Raw genomic sequence first — 18,685 nt, forward strand, 5'->3', positions numbered from 1 at the left:
AAAAAAAGATTGCTCAAAGAGAAAAGATTAAAACATACCGAATTTATTATATTTAGAATTGACAATGATCCAGTTTATAAATTGTTGTTGTCAACCTCCCATGAATGATTCAACCCACATTAATTGAGGAAAATAATAAACACAACCTTGAACATTACTCTAGGTATAAATAACTAGATAAGTACCACTCTTAAATTACAATTTTTTAATGTTAGATCATGAGTTTTGAATTTTAAAAACTTTAAATGACTAGATCATAAAACTCTTCAATCACGATTATTGAATGTTCAAACATTATTTTTCCTCATCTAATAAAACTATCATGAACATTCACTCTCGGGTCTTTTTCTTTTTTCTACTTGTTCTTCCTTACCTAGACTATCTCGTTCTCACCAATTTAATTTTATTCGAGTTATATTACTTACCAATTTAGAGTTTGTTGACGAAATCCCAAATCACTGATGATGAAAGCATTCAGAAACTGGGTAAACGAATAAACAACCTCGAAATCATCTCTGCCAAACAAATTAGAAGCACTAGTGCAAATCAAATTGACATGTTACATCAAGATATTCAAGAAATCTAACTGAATGTGTCACATTTCGTAGCAAGAAAAACGAGAGAACAACAAGACTCGCAATATAATCACTGTTTGTGGCAAAATCTAGAAACAAAACTTGAATCAATACCTGTCAACAAGATCGAGGAAGAACACAAAGGAGCATCATCATCATCATTATCGACTTCAACCAGTCAAAAAAGAGAAAGTTGTTGGAGATGAAATATTTATCCGACCATATGCGAACCTGTCAAGTAACAACCAACTAGAATAAAAGACAGATGTTTTACAAGCATAAAAATTGATGTGACTACAAGAAAACGACAAGAGCTTTATCATTAAAGAATCCTAGAAAATAAAAGAAAGATGTTTCACAAGCATAAAAATGAATGTGACTACAAACAAACAACAAGAAGCTTTATCATTAAAGAATCCTAGAATTGTGTCTGGACAATTTTGAAGGAACTAATAATCCGAGAGGTTGGGTTAAAAAAGAAAATTCAGGTTTTTGGAAATTTCACAATTAAAGACGTATAACTTAAAAAACAGGAGCTTATTTTTAAGAATCCTAGAATTGATGAGCATAACTCGTCAGATAGATATACATACAGACATGGGGATAATTAAATTGATGATCTATCTATCGGGGTCTCTTTTCTTTCTGCTATACATAAAGACAGACACATCGGTATATCATAAGATCCTCCTCCCTCAATATTCCCAGTACAGACAGAGTGGTCAGAATAAATCTAGCTAACCAAGATCAAGGAAATTCATTTCATGTAAACGACGGAGAAATCGAGAGCGATCGATCGATAAAAGGGCCTTGACGAATTTATTGGGTTAGTACAAGAGTTTGGTAGAACTAATTCGGGAGGGCTAAGATGACATATGGGGTTACTACATATTATTTAATGGAGTACAGACAGGGGTTACTAACCCAGATTAGCGTTTCATCAAGGAGAATCAGGTCATTATCGAATTTCATCAACTAAAGAAACATAATTATTGACGAATACATTGATCAAACCAAGAAAGAAAGATTGGGAAATTAGGGTTTGTCTTAAGCCATTAATTAGGATGGAATAATCTAGAAGAAAAGAAAAGAAATGAAATGAGAAGACTGACTGACCAGAGGATAATCTAGAAAGAAGGAACGGTCGGGTGGATTTCACTCTCCGGTCACTTTTCCTCTAAACTGCGTAAATCTGGCGCAGAGAGAGCTCCTCCGGTAGGCCGACCGAGAAGAGAAGAGAAGAGAGACGCGTAGAAACGGTGGGGTGGATGGATGATCCGATCATCCCTCGCTTTTCCTCCAACTAGCGTAAACCTGGCTCCGCAGATCTCCTCTTCATCCGAGAAGAGAAGAGAGATGGCCCCGGACTACTGTATTTATACTTTTTTATTTGAAACGCGTGTGACCGTTATTCATTAACTTTATTTAAAGTCCGATTAATTCATTTTAAGTCCGGTTAATTTTAAAATATATTTTATATATTTATAATTCATATTAAACTTGTATATAAATTACATATTAATAATTATTTAAGTAATAATAATATATAGATAATTTAATTTAAGTGGTAAAAGGTTATCGGGCAATTAAAGAAGTCACCAGATAATTTGTGGGCAGATTTAATTAGACTAGCATCAATTCCATGGTTGATCACTTGGAAGAGACCATGGCTAAGACGTACATGCCTCTTTGATAACACATTCCTTGGTTGCTTCTTCATCATCTTTGAAGTAGCCCTCTAGGTCAATCACAGGCTTCTTGAGCTCCTCTTGAGAGATAATTTGATCCCCTCTTGTGATCGGCCAAACAATTTTGAAGGAAAGGAAATAGAATCATAAGGGAAAAACTTGTTTTCTACTACTTTTGCTTTTTTTTTTTCCTATATGGGGAAGAGACAGAATTCTCACGCAACAGAAGATCTATTTATATAGATCTTCATATGCATTATATGAAATTGTATCTAAAACATGAGCATCTATTTGGCCGTACCAATAGGACATTGCATGAGCTAATAAATTGAAAGATCATTTAAACATATATATATTAGCTCAAGTGTCATTGCTAAAAAAAAAAAAATTGGTACTTTCTTCCCTTAGAAAATGTGGTCATACTAAGAATTATGATAGATTAATACACGGAGCTAGAATTTGAAATTTAACCGAACTAAGAAAATCTATGTGTTCTTTCTCTCTGTATGATTATTTTTCCGCACAAATTGGTATTAGAGTCATTTTTTTCGTGTCTGGTTTCGTGGTTGTATAAACACTGGAGAATCAAGATTTCGAAGAATTGGTTTGAACGCATTGAAGCATTGTGATCAAGAAACTCACAGAACATGGCGAGTTACAAACTAGAAAAGTTCAATGGAAAGAATGATTTCCACCTATGGAGAATCAAGATGCTGGCCCATTTGTAGTTCCTGTCCAAAACGATGAGGTGTCGTCTCAAGAGAAGAGAATTGATTCGAAGGACCAGGAAAGCGAGGTTAAAGAGATCGCTAGTGGGAACGAGAATAATGATAAACAATTTGAGGACAACCGTGGTGACTTCCAAGACAGAGATAGAAAAGAAGGATGACTTTGATGTTGCAACAAACAAGGATAGTGATGGAAGTAACACGCAGACATCCGAAGGTGGTAATGAAAACAAACCAAATCCAAATGAGACTGAGAATAAATCAGACAATTCTGATGAGAATACAGAAGAGAAGGTGAAGCAAGACAAAGAGGAGTCTTCTGCTGAACTATTTCCTTCAGGCCCACAATCAGAGCTTTTAAATGAAACCAGCACCCAAAATGGGGCATTTACAACTCAGGATACAGAGTCTAAAAATGAAAAGGAATCACAGGAATCTGATGGACAAAGTGGATATAAATGGAGATTGTGCAATGTCACCGCTGGCCCAGATTACATTCCTTGTCTTGATAACCTGCAAGCTATAAAGAGCCTAAGATCAACAAAGCATTATGAGCACAGGGAGAGACATTGCCCAGAGGATCCTCCCACCTGTCTTGTTCCTCTTCCAGAAGGATACCAAAAATCCGTTGATTGGCCTACTAGCAGGGAAAAGGTGCATGGTTCTTCTTATCTTTTTGTGCTGTATATTTATTTTTATTTGTTTAAGATGAATTTCTTATAATGTTTGTCTTTTGCAGATATGGTATCATAATGTTCCACATACGAAACTTGCTGAGATTAAGGGACACCAGAACTGGGTGAAAGTTAGTGGTGATTATCTTACGTTTCCTGGTGGTGGAACCCAGTTTAAACATGGAGCACTTCATTATATTGATTTCATACAACAGGTTGGATTTTCTAACTACTGCAGTTTTTGGCAACACATTTATTATTTAATCTAAATAACTGTGCTGATTTGAATTAAGTTTATTATGATAACTGTCATCTAAAATCACTTAACTATTTAAATTCAGCTCAAATTATAATTAAGCTGAAAAATGTGGCTTAATTTCATAAGCTATGAATGTCTTAAATCTGCAAAATAGTAAGATCGTACAGAAGACAACTTTGACCTCTGGCTTGCTTTACTATAACTACTTCCCTACATTAGATCCTCAATTTATCAAATGAACTTGCATCAGGCACTTAAAATTTTGATATTTTCTTTTGGTTTATTCGGCATTTATTTTACACACTTGACTAATTCGACACTTAGAATTAGGCATTCGACGTTCAACACTTAATTTTCAGTTTTAACACACCCTAAGTGTGTGATCAATTCTTAAATGAATTGTTTTTGAGTGCTTTGAAACTGTTTGTCTCCCTTTGACTAGAATTAAAAATTCCAATGTACACTTTTAGCATGATGGATACATATACTTTTTGTTTTCTGCAGTCTGTACCTGATATTGGTTGGGGAAAGCGATCTCGGGTGGTATTAGATGTTGGGTGTGGGGTTGCTAGCTTTGGAGGCTATCTCTTTGATAAAGATGTGCTCACCATGTCTGTGGCCCCGAAAGATGAACATGAAGCACAAGTTCAATTTGCACTTGAAAGAGGCATCCCTGCTATATCTGCAGTAATGGGCACCAAGAGACTTCCATACCCTGCAAGAGTATTTGATGTTGTCCATTGTGCTCGTTGTAGGGTCCCCTGGCACATTGAAGGTACTCTCTTGATTTTTTTTATTACGGTTTCGATAATCTTCTTAGTTGACTTTGGAACTTAAGCTTTTATGATACTTGTTTCTTAAGTGTTTTCAGCTTTAAACACAAGAATTCCACGATTCCTATTTGTCTTTAATATGTGGAGGGATTTATCTGCACAATTTGCTAATTTCTTTGCATAACCAATTGAGCCTAGTTAGAAACTGGTATTTTATCACAATCAAGATCCTATTGAATAATTGTCAAAAGTTCAAACTGAAAGTGATTTTTTTCGTTTGGTTAAGATATTTCTAGGGCCTTGTTAGGTTTGGATTATTTGTGTTTAATCTCGAATAACACACCACTGAATCATCCACCCCCATCAATAACATGATTCAAATCATAAACCAAAATATCCTGTTTATTTATTATTTATGTACACCCTTAATGTCCTTTTACCTAAATAATCAATTTTAATAACCTACACTGGACAAGGTTATATGAAAACAACCCTCTGGTTATCCAAATAACCCAAGTTTGAACAATGCCTAAATCATGATCTGGATCATATAGTACGATTTTTCTTGTAACCATTGAACGCTTCTTGCGCTTATTTTTTTTCTATGAAAGTTGATCTTTTTCAAAAAAAGATTATATAGTACAATTTTTGTTTATTTGGCATACAAATTATTTTCTAGACCATGATTCAAATTGTAGTGTAACTTTTTTTTTATTTACTTCGGTATTATGACATTTTTTTTTTCTAGAAGATCCTGATTATATTATTTTTCTAAATCATTGTGATTTATGATAATATTTTTCTGAATATATAACAAAACAACTCGTTACTTCATGCAGGCGGTAAACTACTGTTGGAGCTGAACCGATTACTTCGGCCTGGAGGCTACTTTGTGTGGTCTGCTACACCTGTTTACCAAAAACTTACAGAAGATGTTGAGATCTGGGAAGGTAGATGATTATATTAGTACAGTATATTATCGTTTCCTTGACAGTAATTCAATTGTTGTTGTTGTTAACACCATATGTTACATGTGATCTTACTTTGCAATTCAATTGTTGTTGTTATTAACACCATATGTTACATGTGATTTTACTTTGCAGCCATGAAACAGCTAACAAAGGGAATGTGTTGGGAAGTGGTTTCAATAACGAAAGACAGAGTAAATGGAGTTGGTATAGCAATATATCAGAAGCCTATGACAAACGAATGCTATGGACAAAGATCAGAAGATAAACCTCCACTCTGCCATGAATCTGATGATCCAAATGCAGCCTGGTATGTTCACGTATTTCCTTATTCTCACCGTTTACTGTAATAAAATAAGGAAAAAAAAGGCATGTTTTGTAATTTTCAATTTTAACCATCGTACTTTACCAATGTAATTGTGATCGTCATGAAATACCACTTAAAAATGGTGTGTTATGTATATAAACACAGGAGTGTACCATTGCAAGCGTGTATGCACAAATTACCAACTGATGCGACAGAACGAGGATCTCAGTGGCCAGAGCAATGGTCAGAGAGGTTAACGAAGACACCTTATTGGTTATTGGGTTCTCAAATTGGAGTGTATGGCAAACCAGCACCGGAGGATTTCACAGCAGATCATGAACATTGGAAGCGGGTGGTGAACAAGTCATATCTTGGAGGAATGGGAATTAATTGGTCCACTGTGAGGAATGTGATGGACATGAAAGCTATTTATGGAGGGCCGAGGGTATGCATGTAATTAAAATTCTTTATTTTCTTTTGTACTTGGGAATATTATTAAACTTTATATTATTGTTAGGTTTGCTGCTGCTCTAAAGGAGTTGAACGTATGGGTGATGAATGTTGTCCCAATAGACTCCCCAGATACACTTCCAATTATCTTCGAGTGAGGTTTATTCGGAACGTATCATGATTGGTGCGAGTCGTTCAGTACTTATCCTAGATCATACGATCTTCTTCACGCCGATCATCTATTCTCAAAGATCAAGAGAAAGTATGTATCTTTTTGCTACTTGTTTGTGTTTTTCTTCCTTACAGAAAACCAGGGGCGGAGCCAAGTGCAAGCTGGCCCGGGCTGTAGTCCGGGTAGCCTTATGTATTTTATCAATAACGACGGTAAATTACCGTCGTCATTGGTTATTTTCCGTCGCTAAAAGGTTATTTTTCGTCGCTAAAAGGCATTGGTGACAGCAAACTATAAAACTAGCCCGGATAGATTTTTTTAATAAAAAATTAGCCCGGGTAGGTTTCAAATCCTGGCTTCGCCCCTGCAGAAAACTAAGTTGGTATTTATTAATATTGTACATTATACAGATGCAACTTCATGGCTTTGGTAGCTGAAACAGACCGTATACTTAGACCGGAAGGAAAGCTGATAGTGCGGGACCATGTAGATATAATAAGCGAACTGGAGAGTTTGTTTAGAGCAATGCAATGGGAGATAAGATTGACGTACTCTAACGACAATGAAGGTCTGCTTTGCGTTCAGAAGACAATGTGGCGCCCGAATGAGATGGAGACAATCACTTATGCCATTGCTGCTTGAAAGATAAAACAAACAATTGTGTTCCTAATTGTATTGTATTCCTTCCTTAGAGAAATCCCTACAAGATCAGACCAATCTTCTTATTGGCTATAGCTAGATTAATTAGCTGTGTCATCCCTTTTTTTGATATTGAAAGTAGTTGCGAATGGGGAAGATAAATATATCATATAAATGGGTGAAGAAATTGTGAAGAGTAGAACAATCAGCTCTGTAATGATTCTGGGTAAAAACAAACAAATCAGACCATGTGAAATATGAGTATTTCTTCCTACTACTGCAGCACATTCTTTGATTTGTTTTTTGTCCATCTTTGATTTCCTCCTCTGGTGGCCTCACCACCTTACATTCTCTGGGAGATGAGAAGAAAACCACTGCCCTGTGTACGCAGTTCTTGTATTTCCCATTTGTTAATGCATGTAGTATATATTAAACAAATCTATCAAAACCATTACTCTCGATAATAGCCAGCCAACGAAACTTACCATGAAAGTGTTGCCGATGTTGATTTCAAAAGTGTCAGGGTGGAATGGTTTGCGGTTCCAAGAGTGAAACCTGGGGTTGGTAGTAATTCCATCTCATAGACCTTCCATCCTCCAAGAATCTCCTATAGCTTGTAAATCTATTTTTAAAAATTAAAGGAGAACTAGCATGAAAACCCACAACTATGTCCTTTGCTTAAACTCAAAGCGTTTTTAGATGTAATCGAACTCGTAACATTTTATCTTTTAAACCGACTCTTACCATTAAGCTACCTTAGTAGGGTATGTAAGATCTACTTTTATTCTCAATAGTTCGCCATTGCTTTACAGTACTTCTGGAATACCCATCTAACATCCATTCAAACATCAGACTTATAACAAACACATGCAAATTAATCTTATACATATATACGTTACATGATTCATTAAATAATAATATATAGATAATTTAATTTAAATGGTAAAAGGTTACGGATTCGATTCCCATCAAAATTGTTTTAAATGGAAGCGGATGGTCATGGTTGTAGGTGTACTAACTAATAACTAAGATAATTTAACACTGTGGGTGATGATATAACTAAATAGATAATTTCACATAATTATAATAACTCTTATTCTTATTGTGTTTTGACAAAAACAAATATAAAAATCTACAAGAATCAGAGTGGCGCAGCGGAAGCGTGGTGGGCCCATAACCCACAGGTCCCAGGATCGAAACCTGGCTCTGATATTTTATTCGATCATTTTATTTATTTTTATTGTAAACAACCAAAACAAAAGCCTTAACTTACCCTCTTGAAATTCATTACCTAGTTTAACAGATTTTCATTTGAAGTAATCCACAAGCACTTGGATATTGTCATTTTGATGGAATTGAAATGAGAATGTTTCTTTCCAAGGAAGCATAGAATCATTTCGGTTAGACCTAGTTTAACAAATTTTCATTTGAAGTAGTCCACAAACACTTGGGTATTGTCATTTTGATGGAATTGAAATGAGAATGTTTCTTTCCAAGGAAGCATAGAAGCATATCGGTTAGAATGGGCATAAGTATATTCCCAATTGGTACTCGGGATCCTTTGAGCATTGAGCTTCTCATTTATCTGGCAATTAAAGAAGTCACTAGATAATTTGTGGGCAGATTTAATTAGACTACATCAATTCCATGGTTGATCACTTGGAAGAGGCCATGGCTAAGACAAGCCTCTTTAATAAGCCTTACACATTCCTTGGTTGTTTCTTCATCACCTTTGAAGTAGCAATCTAGGTCAGCCATAGTCTGCTTTAGCTCCTCTTGGGAGATAACTGGATCCCGTCTTGTGATCGGCCAAACGAATTTTGAAGGCAAAGGAATTAGAATCATAAGGGAAAAAGTTATTTTCTATTACTTTTGCTTCTTTTTTAGTGAGTTCCATTAGAGAAGGGGTGCATGGAAGTGATGAGATTTATTTTTCCCTTTATGGGGAAGAGACAGAATTCTCACGCATCTATTTATATACATCTTCATGTGTATTACATGAAATTGTATCTAAAACTGAGCATATTTGTGGCCCTACCAATAGAACATTGCACGGGCTAATAAAATATTCATATTTGTTCACAAATAAAACTCTATATAATGGAAAGGTCATTTAAACATATATTTATATATTGGCTCAAATGTCAATCTAGAAAAGAATAAAATGTGTATTTTCATCTCTTAGAAAATGTAAATCCCTTCTCCCTAAGCAACTCATGGACAATGGTAGAGGATCCCATGAATGACATTTCGCCTGAAAAGAAGAAGAAAATATGTTTAATGGAGTAGAATGTTACTTGTTTCATGTCTCCAATATTTTAATAGAGTAGAATGTTGGAATTATTTCTAATATTTGGGTACATATATTATTTAGTAATCGTGTATTAGTTGTTATCCTATCAAGATTAAAGTCCAACTAAAGTTTAAAGATTATGGGCATATTTAGACATCTATAATAAATATGGGGATATATTTGTGTCAAAACAGAAATATCATTTATTATTCTGTTGATGGGCCGAATAATAAATGGGTATATTGTTAGTGCGGAAAATATTATAAATAAGAAAATAAGATTTTATTGATAGAAATCTAAAGTAGCTGCAACTCACTTAATTTTGATATTGAAAAATTAATGAGTGATTCTCAATTTAAAAGGATAAGATAGAAAGATCTAGAACTCAAAGTAAATACAATTCTTGACATTAAACAATGCATCTCTTGAGCTTCATCTTCCTCTCACGCTTCATCTTCAACTCTTGAGCTTCATCGTCACACTTAATGTTTTCCAAGATTATTAATTATTTATTATTTTTAATACCCCTCTTAATTAGTAATCTTGAGTTTCTTTTTGAATTTGTCGAACTTGTCAATCGAGACGGCTTTGATCATGATATATGCTGGCTGATCATTCGTCTTGATAAACTTAATGGAAATTACATCTTGAGTAACCAAATCTCAAATAAAATGACGTCGTAGTTCAATATGTTTGGACCACATGAAAAACGAGATTCTTTGTCATTGCAATAGCTGACATATTGTCACAATGAATAATTGTCGGCTCACATTGCTCAAACTTCATGTCCTTTAAAATTCTTTGAAGCCAAATAGCTTTACAAGCTGCATCAGTACATGCTATATACTCTACTTTGGCTGATGATAATGCCACATATTTCTGTTTTCTTGAGATATTACATTTGATCCAAGACAAAAGATATAACCGGAGTTACTTTTTCGATTATCAATCGAGCCTGCCCAATCAGTATCTGTATACCTAACCAACTTACATTCACTTTCTTTTTTGAATTCAATGTCTTGAGTTTTTGATCCTTGAAGATATCTAAGGATTCTTTTTGCGGCTGCAAAATGAATTTGACTTAGCTCATTTAAAAATCTAAAAAGCAAGCTTACCGAATATGTGATATCCGGTCTTGTGTTGAGATAGATTAAGGAACCAATCAACTTTCTATAACTAGTTGAGTTAGCTTTCTCACCATCGTCGTTAACTTGAAAATTTTCATTCAACGCCATAGGAGTTGAGAGGGGCTTGCATTGACTCATATTGAATTTCTTGAGAAGATCTTTAATATATTTTTCTTGAGATAGAAAGATTCTTCCTGGATTTTTCTTAACTTGTATACCAAGAAAATATTTCATGAGTCCCAAGTCTGTCATCTCAAATTCTTTCATCATTGATTTTTAAATTATGCCATCATAGCTTTGTTTGTTCCAAAATAGATGAGCTCATCTACATATAAACATACAATCAAGAAATATTTCTCAATAGTCTTCACATAGAGAGATGATTCACATTTACTTCGATTAAAGCCTTTCGTGATGAAATAACTATTGATTTTGTAAGTTTTGGCACAATTAGAATCCCACATCGAAAGATGATGGGAGTGAAAAAAGTTTCTTAGTATATAAAAGAAACTATATTCACAATTAGAATAAATCCCACATCGGAAGATGATGGGAGTTGGGGAAGTTTCTTAGTGTATAAAAGAAAAACTCTCATCTCTTTGGTTTATTGCACCCAATATTTGTATCTCTTCTTCTTTATTAATTGATAGCCTTAGTGCTTAGAGACGTAGACAACATTTTGGCCGAACTCCGTTATCAAAGTATGCTAGTGTGTTCTTTCAGTTATTTTCTTCTTTTGTGTTTCTGTCAGGGTTTTTTCCAACAAGTGGTATTAGAGCCGAATGTTCTTCCTTGGCATGGTGGAGTCTTAAAAAGGGGCGTCAACTCCTTCGTCATCCTGGATGAGGACACCGATGTCGAATTTGAAGTTTGTAGTGGAAATCTTTGATGGAACTGGGCATTTTGATATGTGGTAAGGTGAGGTTGTAGATTGTCTTTTTCAACAAGGTCTAGATGTTGCTATTGAGGTCGGAAAGCCATATGGTATAGAAGAAAAATAATGGAGTATCATGAATCGATTGACGTGCGGAACAATTCAATCATGCCTGTCCAGAGAGCAGAAGTATGCTGTGAAGATTAAAACTTCTGCACAAAAACTGTGGCAAGCATTGAAGGACAAATTTCTAAAGAAGAGTGGTCAAAATAAGTTCCTTATGAAGAAGCGGTTGTTCCGGTTTGACTACCAATCATGTACTTCTATGAATGAACATATTACTAAGTTTAATGAATTAGTAGCAGATCTTTTAAACCTTGATGTTAAGTTTGAGGATAAAGATCTTGTTTTGATGTTGCTAGCGTCCATTCCTGATGAATTTGAACACTTAGAAACAAAGTTACTTCATGGGAAGGGAAATGTTTCTTTTGATACTGTAAGTTCTGTTTTATATAGTCATGAATTGAGAAAGCAGGATAAAAGAAAAAGCAAAATAGGTACAGCAGATGAAGCATTGATGGTCAGGGACCGTCAGCAAAGCAAATCAAAAGGGAAAGGAGGTAGATCCGAAAGTAGAGTTGCCAAAGATGAATGTGCTTTCGGTCGTGAGAAAAGACATTGGAAGATTAACTACCCAAAGTTGAAGAAGAAAGAGAAAGATTCTGAAGATGCAAATATTGCAGAAAACAAAGGTGATGCAGATTCAGAATACTTTTTATCGATGTCACACACAACATCACATCCTGACGCGTGGATATTGGACTCATCCTGCACTTATCATATGACACCAGTTCGAAAGTGGTTATTTGACTTTAAGGTGCTAGATGCTGGAGTTGTTTGAATGGGAGATGCTAGTACATGTAAAATAAAAGGGATAGGTTCAATCAAGCTGAGAAATGATGACGGATCCACCAGAATTATCAGAGATGTTCGGTACATACTGAATATGAAAAAGAATCTCATTTCTTTGGGGGCCTTGGAGTCAAAAGAGCTACATGTGAAATTTGAAAATGATAGTTAATGTGACAACAAATGTATCAACTTCTGGGAGCAGTAAGGAGTTAGAGGCAACAAAGCTATGGCATATGCGATTGGGGCATGCTTGTGAGAAATCTATGCAAACTCTTGTCAAGGAAGGATTGCTAAAAGATACAAAAGTTTGTAAATTAGATTTTTGTGAACATTGTATTCTAGGAAAACAAAGGCGAGTAAAATTTGGCACTACTATCCATAACACCAAGGGTATTTTGGACTATGTGCACTCAGATGTCTGGGGACTTGCCAAGACTCCTTCTCTTGGAGGTAAACATTATTTTGTTACTTTTATTGAATATTTTCAAGAAGAGTTTGGGTATTTACTATGAAGAACAAAGATGAAGTGTTTGAGATTTTTCTTAAATGGAAAACTCAATTTGAAGAAGAGACAGGAAGAAAGATCAAAGTTCTCCAGACTAATAACAGTGGAGAATACAAGAATGATCCATTACAGAAGTTATGCCAACAGTGTGGCATAGTTCGACACTACACAGTCAGGAAAACACCACAGTAGAATGGAGTATCAGAACGTATGAACAAGACATTGGTGGAGAAAGTTCGATGTATGTTGTCTAATGCTGGGTTAGACAAGAGATTTTGGGCAGAAACTGTGTAATACGCTAAACATTTGGTAAATCACCTACCATCATCTGCACTTGGTGAGAAGACTCAATTAGAGGTATGGTCTGGAAAACCCGCAACTGATTATGATTTTTTGTATATTTTTGGTCCTACTGTATATTATTATTTAGTTGAATCAAAGTTGGATCTACAAGGAAAGAAGACTCTTTTTTATGGGATTTACTACGGGAGTTAAAGAATATCGCCTCTGGTGTTTGGATGCAAAGAAAACCATTATCAGTAGAGATGTTACTTTTGATGATTATTCAATGTTGAATAAGATAACACTAGACAAGATTGATTGTGCTCCGCAACAGGTGGAGTTGGAGCAGATAAAGATAAGCCCAACTATAAGTGACTCTCCGATGACAGACGAAGAGTTAAATGAGGAAGATGTTCCAACCCAAGAACCCTCAGAACAACATGAATCAATTGCTGTGAACAGGCCAAGACAAGTTATTCAAAAACCAGGTCGGTTTGTTGACATGACGGCCTATGCACTTCTAGTCGTAAATGATGTTCCATCCACTTTTTTAGATGACAGTCGAAGTACTGAAAATTGAAAAAGGAGAGGTGTTATGGAAGATGAATTGCAATCTATTCAGAAGAATGAGACATGCAAGTTGATGTATCTACGAAAAGAGAAGAAGGCTATTGGTTGTAAATGGATCTTTGCTAAGAAAGAAGGATTTCCCGAAAAATTTGATATTCGCTACAAGGCAAAATTGGTAGTTAAAGACTACGCTCAGAAGGAAGGAGTTGATTATAATGAGGTACTTTCTCTTGTTGTTAAACACTCTTCCATTAGAATTTTGTTGGCCTTAGTAGCATAAATGAATTTGGAGCTAGCTCAACCAGATGTGAAGACTGCAGACATACACGGTCATTTGAACGAGGAAATCTACATTAATCAACTAGATGGATTCAAAGTTGCTGATAAAGAAAATTGGGTTTGCAAGTTGAACAGATCATTGTACAGGTTGAAGCAATTGTCGAGATAATGGTACAAAGCGACTTGACAAATTTATGATTGAGCACAAGTACACAAGAAGCAGATTCAATTCATGTGTGTATTTGCGCAAACTGCAAGATGAGTCTTATATCTATTTACTCTTTTACGTTGATGATATGTTGATAGCATCAAAGAGCCAATATGAAATTGACAAATTGAAGGCTCAATTGGGTAAAAAGTTGGAGATGAAAGACATGGGAAAAACCAAATTTGAACTTTGTTTAGATTTGGTAAAAATATTCCGCATTTGAGTCAGCGTTGAAGAGCGCCAATTGGAAGCACTGAAGAGCTATTTTTAATATTGAAGATTGGTATTTGGATATTGTGCCAATGTGCAGATTTGTTAATTTTGGCACAATTAGAATCCCACATAGGAAGATGATGAGAGTGAAAAAAGTTTCTTAGTATATAAAAGAAACTATATTCACAATTAGAATAAATCCCACATCGGAAGATGATGGGAGTTGGGGAAGTTTCTTAGTGTATAAAAGAAACTTTCCCCTCTTTGTTTTATTGCACCCAATATTTGTATCTCTTCTTCCTTATTAATTAATAGCCTTAGTGCTCGGAGACGTAGACAACATTTTGGCCGAACTCCGTTATCAAAATCTGTTAGTGTGTTCTTTCATTTATTTTCTTCTTTTGTGTTTCTATCAGGGTTTTTCCCAACACTTTAACTCATACAGTGCCTTATTTAGTCGATAAACTTTCTTCTCTTTTTCTTTGATCTCAAAACCTTCGGGCTGCTCAACATACACCTCTTCTTGAATTTATCCATTTAAAAAAAGCTGATTTTACATTAAGTTGAAATGTATTTTTACCTCCAACTGAGCTGCAATGGTTACACAAGTACGAATTGTCTCCATTATTTCTACAGGAGCATAAGTTTATGAGAAGTCAACTCCCGGTTGTTGAGAATAACCCTTTGCGACAAGTCGAGATTTATATTTTTGAATCAAACCATCCTCACCGTACTTTACTTTGTAGACCCATTTTAATCCAATAGTTTTCTTTCCTTCTGGCAAGTCCACGAGTTCCATGTTGAATTTTTCTCAATTGTACATAATTCATATAAACCAAACACACATTCAAGAAACACTCGTTATAAATGAAGTCTCTATTTTTTTCTATTCTTCTGCTTCTGCCTGGATTTTGCATACTTTCTTGTTTCCATGGCCCCAATGAACCACCACATATTGAGTTATTTCAAAACATATTTTTTCTCATCATTTTGATTTAGATAGCTAGTTTGATGTGGTTTATTTGTATTTAATTCAAATAAACCATTATCCCATCAATGTAATCAATAACTTCTTCCATCAAAATTATTTAAAATAATTGTTTTAAAAATATTCAATTTAAAAAAGTCACGTATAGTATGAATTTAATAAATACTGTCTATATACCTTTTATACTTGTCCTCTCAAGCTTTGAGCCATTTTTTTTTTGAATTCTCTTTTGGGATTTTGTTTAAATTGGAGCTTTAAATTTGTAATATAGTTAACTTGGACTTGCATATATTTAGGGAAATTTAACGAAATGATACCAATAAGAAGTGAAATTTGAAAAATAATTCAAAGTTAATAATGTTTTCAGAAAATAATATTTTGAGCATGTGAAATGTCCATAATGTCTTATGCGTCATGCAAATATGTATAGTGCGTGATGTGAATATGTATAGTGCATGACGCGAATATGTATAGTGCGTCACGCAAAATATATAGTGCGTCACACAGATTGTATAGTGCGTCACGCGAATTGTATAGTGCATCAAACAAATTGTAAGATTTCATCTCTCGTCGTCTCCGTCTCTAGTTGCTCATCATGACTGCTGCCTCAACTCATCCATCAAAACTCGTCTCGTCGTTCCTTCAAACCTCGTCTTGATTATTCAGGTGAGTATGAGTTTTTTCCGTCAAACCTTGTTACTGTTATGTACGTCAAACCTTGTTACTGTCATGTTCATCAATTCATGTAACTGTCATGTTCGTCACGATCGTATATATCCTCGTCACGATCTTATATAACCTTGTAACAATTTTTCAATTTTTCACGACTTATTATAACAAACTATTTATCCTTTTTGAAGATGGCGTAAACTAAAACATGACTGATCAGTTTCACTAAATCATAAGGTTTCACTTAGTTTGCAATTCACTAAATCACAATCACTATAAAACCAACATAAATAAATGATCGTTCTCAATCTTTTAGAATTTTTTTTGTTTCTATCCCCGTAGAAACAATATAGTCTTATCATATTATTTTTAAGATTAAACCAACTAAGTATGAAAAAATGCATAAATGAAGTATTCTCTTACATAGAGTTTTTATAATTTCATCCTGAATTTAATTATACGTCCCAAATCACAAGTAAATCAAATCAAAATTCATTCAAATCACAAGTCATCAAATCACAATCACTATTAACTAAACTTAGGAAATGATCATTTTCAAAGTTTTAGAATTTGTGTGTTTTTATCTAAGCAGCAACAATATAGTCTTATCATAAGTATTTTCATACACAGAGTTTTTATATTTTCAAACCAACTATAACTAAATGTCCCAAATCATAGGTCATTTATATTTAAAGTCACCAAATCATAATCAGTATAAAACCAAAATTAGTAAATGATTGTTCTCAATCTTTTAAAAAATTTGTGATTGTTTCCACGCGGCAATAATATAGTCTTATCATATTATTTATATGGATAAACAACATAAGTAGAAGAGTATGTAAAAACGAAATATCTCTCATAAACATAGTTTTATAATTTCAAACCGAATATAATTATACGTCCCAAATCAAAAGTTATTCAAACCTAAAACCAACATTTGTAAGTGATATTTCTCAATATTTAAGAATTTTTTTTATCCACGTCTTAACAATATAGTTTTATCATATTATTTGTAAGACTAATAAACAACCTAAGTAGGAGAATATGCAGAAATGAAGTATTCTCATACACATACTTTTTTTAATGTCAAACCCAATATAATTATACGTTCAAATCACAATTCATTCAAATCTAAAGCCACCAAATTACAATCACTATAAAACTAACATTAGAAATAGATCGTTCTCAATCATTTAGAATTTTTACGCTTTTATCCACGCCGCAACAATATAGTCTTATCATATTATTTGTAAGATTAAACCAACTAAATAGGAGATTATGTATAAATGAAGTATTCTCATACACAGAGTTTTATAATTTCAAATCGAATATAATTATACGTCCCAATTCAAATCACAATAACTATAAAATAACCATTGTTAAATGATCGTTCTCAATCTTTTAATTTTTTTTTGTTTCTATCCACGCGACAACAATACAATTTACACAAATTATTTGTAAGACTAAATCAAATAAATAAGAGAATATACAAAAATGAAGTATTCTATTACACAAAATTTTTACAATCGAAACATAATATAATTTTACGTCACAAATTACAATTTAATTTTTTTTTATAATTTTTGTGTTCCTATTCATTCGTTAACAATATAGTCTTATCATATCATTTATAAAACTAAACCATCTAAGTAAGAGAATATGTAGAAATGAAGAATTCTCATACACAGAGATTTTATAATTTCAAACTAAAAATAATTATACATTTTAAATCACAAGTCATTCAAATCACAAATCACCAAATCACAATCACTAAAAACAACATTGGTATATGATCGTTTTCAATCTTTTAGATTTTTTTGTTTCTATTTACGCGGCAACAATATAGTCTCATCATATTATTTGTAAGATTAATAAATCAACTAAGTACGAGAATATGCAGAAATGAAGTATTCTCATACACCGAGTTTTTTTAATGTCTAATCGAATATAAAAACATGTTCCAAATCACAAGTCATTCAAATATAAAACCACCAAATTACCATCACTATAAAACTAACATTAGGAAGTGATCATTCAATATTTAAGAATTTTTGTGTTTCAAAGATAAAACAAAGAATTGTGTTCCTAATTGTATTGTATTCATTCCTTAGAGAAATCCCTACAAGATCAGACCAATCTTCTTCTTATTGGCTATATCTAGATTAATTAGCCCCGTTTCATCCCTTTTTTTGATATTGAAAGTAGTTGTTAATGGGGAAGAGAAATATATCATATAAATGGGTGAAGAAATTGTGAAGAGTAGAACAATCAAGTCTGTAATGATTCTGGGTAAAAGCGAACAAATCGGACCATGTGAAATATGGGTATTTCCTCCTCTTACTACTGCAGCACATTCTTTGATTTGTTTTTTGTGCATCCTTTTCTAAATTATCATTGTTATCACCATTCACAAAGAGGAGCTCCTCTGGTGGCCTCACCACCTTATATTCTCTGGGAGATGAGAAGAAAACCATTGCCCTGTGTACGCAGCTCTTGTATTTCCCATTCGTTAATGCATGTAGTATATATAAA

At 33.9% G+C, this 18,685-nt stretch overlaps 2 protein-coding genes and 1 non-coding gene across 3 annotated transcripts; 2 read left to right on the forward strand and 1 right to left on the reverse strand.

Moving 5' to 3' along the window:
- The first annotated feature begins 3,006 nt into the window (after positions 1–3,006).
- On the forward strand, positions 3,007–7,285 carry LOC124921841 (probable methyltransferase PMT26). The gene is made up of 8 exons (XM_047462541.1): positions 3,007–3,645; positions 3,731–3,880; positions 4,429–4,699; positions 5,537–5,647; positions 5,801–5,975; positions 6,138–6,410; positions 6,490–6,684; positions 7,005–7,285. Exons 1-7 carry the CDS (start codon positions 3,007–3,009, stop codon positions 6,578–6,580), a joined length of 1,710 nt encoding a protein of 569 aa, XP_047318497.1. The 3' UTR covers positions 6,581–6,684; positions 7,005–7,285.
- A 1,088-nt stretch (positions 7,286–8,373) lies between these two features.
- Positions 8,374–8,445, forward strand: TRNAM-CAU. Its single transcript has one exon. It is a non-coding gene; the product is annotated as a tRNA-Met (tRNA).
- Positions 8,446–10,210: 1,765 nt separating this feature from the next.
- LOC124921861 lies at positions 10,211–10,761 on the reverse strand. The gene is made up of 3 exons (XM_047462560.1): positions 10,642–10,761; positions 10,518–10,589; positions 10,211–10,405 (listed from the first exon to the last, which is right to left on the reverse strand). Exons 1-3 carry the CDS (start codon positions 10,759–10,761, stop codon positions 10,211–10,213), a joined length of 387 nt encoding a protein of 128 aa, XP_047318516.1.
- Positions 10,762–18,685: the final 7,924 nt, after the last annotated feature.

The sequence above is a fragment of the Impatiens glandulifera genome, chromosome 1, assembly GCF_907164915.1.
Source record: "Impatiens glandulifera chromosome 1, dImpGla2.1, whole genome shotgun sequence".
Taxonomy (NCBI): domain Eukaryota; kingdom Viridiplantae; phylum Streptophyta; class Magnoliopsida; order Ericales; family Balsaminaceae; genus Impatiens; species Impatiens glandulifera.

Bases quoted from the DNA above. Each gene is read 5' to 3' on its own strand.
- LOC124921861 (XM_047462560.1), bottom strand. From the start codon at position 10,761: ATGGCGTTGAATGAAAATTTTCAAGTTAACGACGATGGTGAGAAAGCT. The intron at 10,590-10,641 runs GTAAGCTTGCTT...TTCATTTTGCAG, and splicing joins GACCGGATATCACATATTCG to CCGCAAAAAGAATCCTTAGA. The intron at 10,406-10,517 runs GTAAGTTGGTTA...TCAAGAAAACAG, and splicing joins ATTCAAAAAAGAAAGTGAAT to AAATATGTGGCATTATCATC.
- LOC124921841 (XM_047462541.1), top strand. From the start codon at position 3,007: ATGAGGTGTCGTCTCAAGAGAAGAGAATTGATTCGAAGGACCAGGAAA. The intron at 3,646-3,730 runs GTGCATGGTTCT...TGTCTTTTGCAG, and splicing joins GGCCTACTAGCAGGGAAAAG to ATATGGTATCATAATGTTCC. The intron at 5,976-6,137 runs GTATGTTCACGT...ATATAAACACAG, and splicing joins GATGATCCAAATGCAGCCTG to GAGTGTACCATTGCAAGCGT.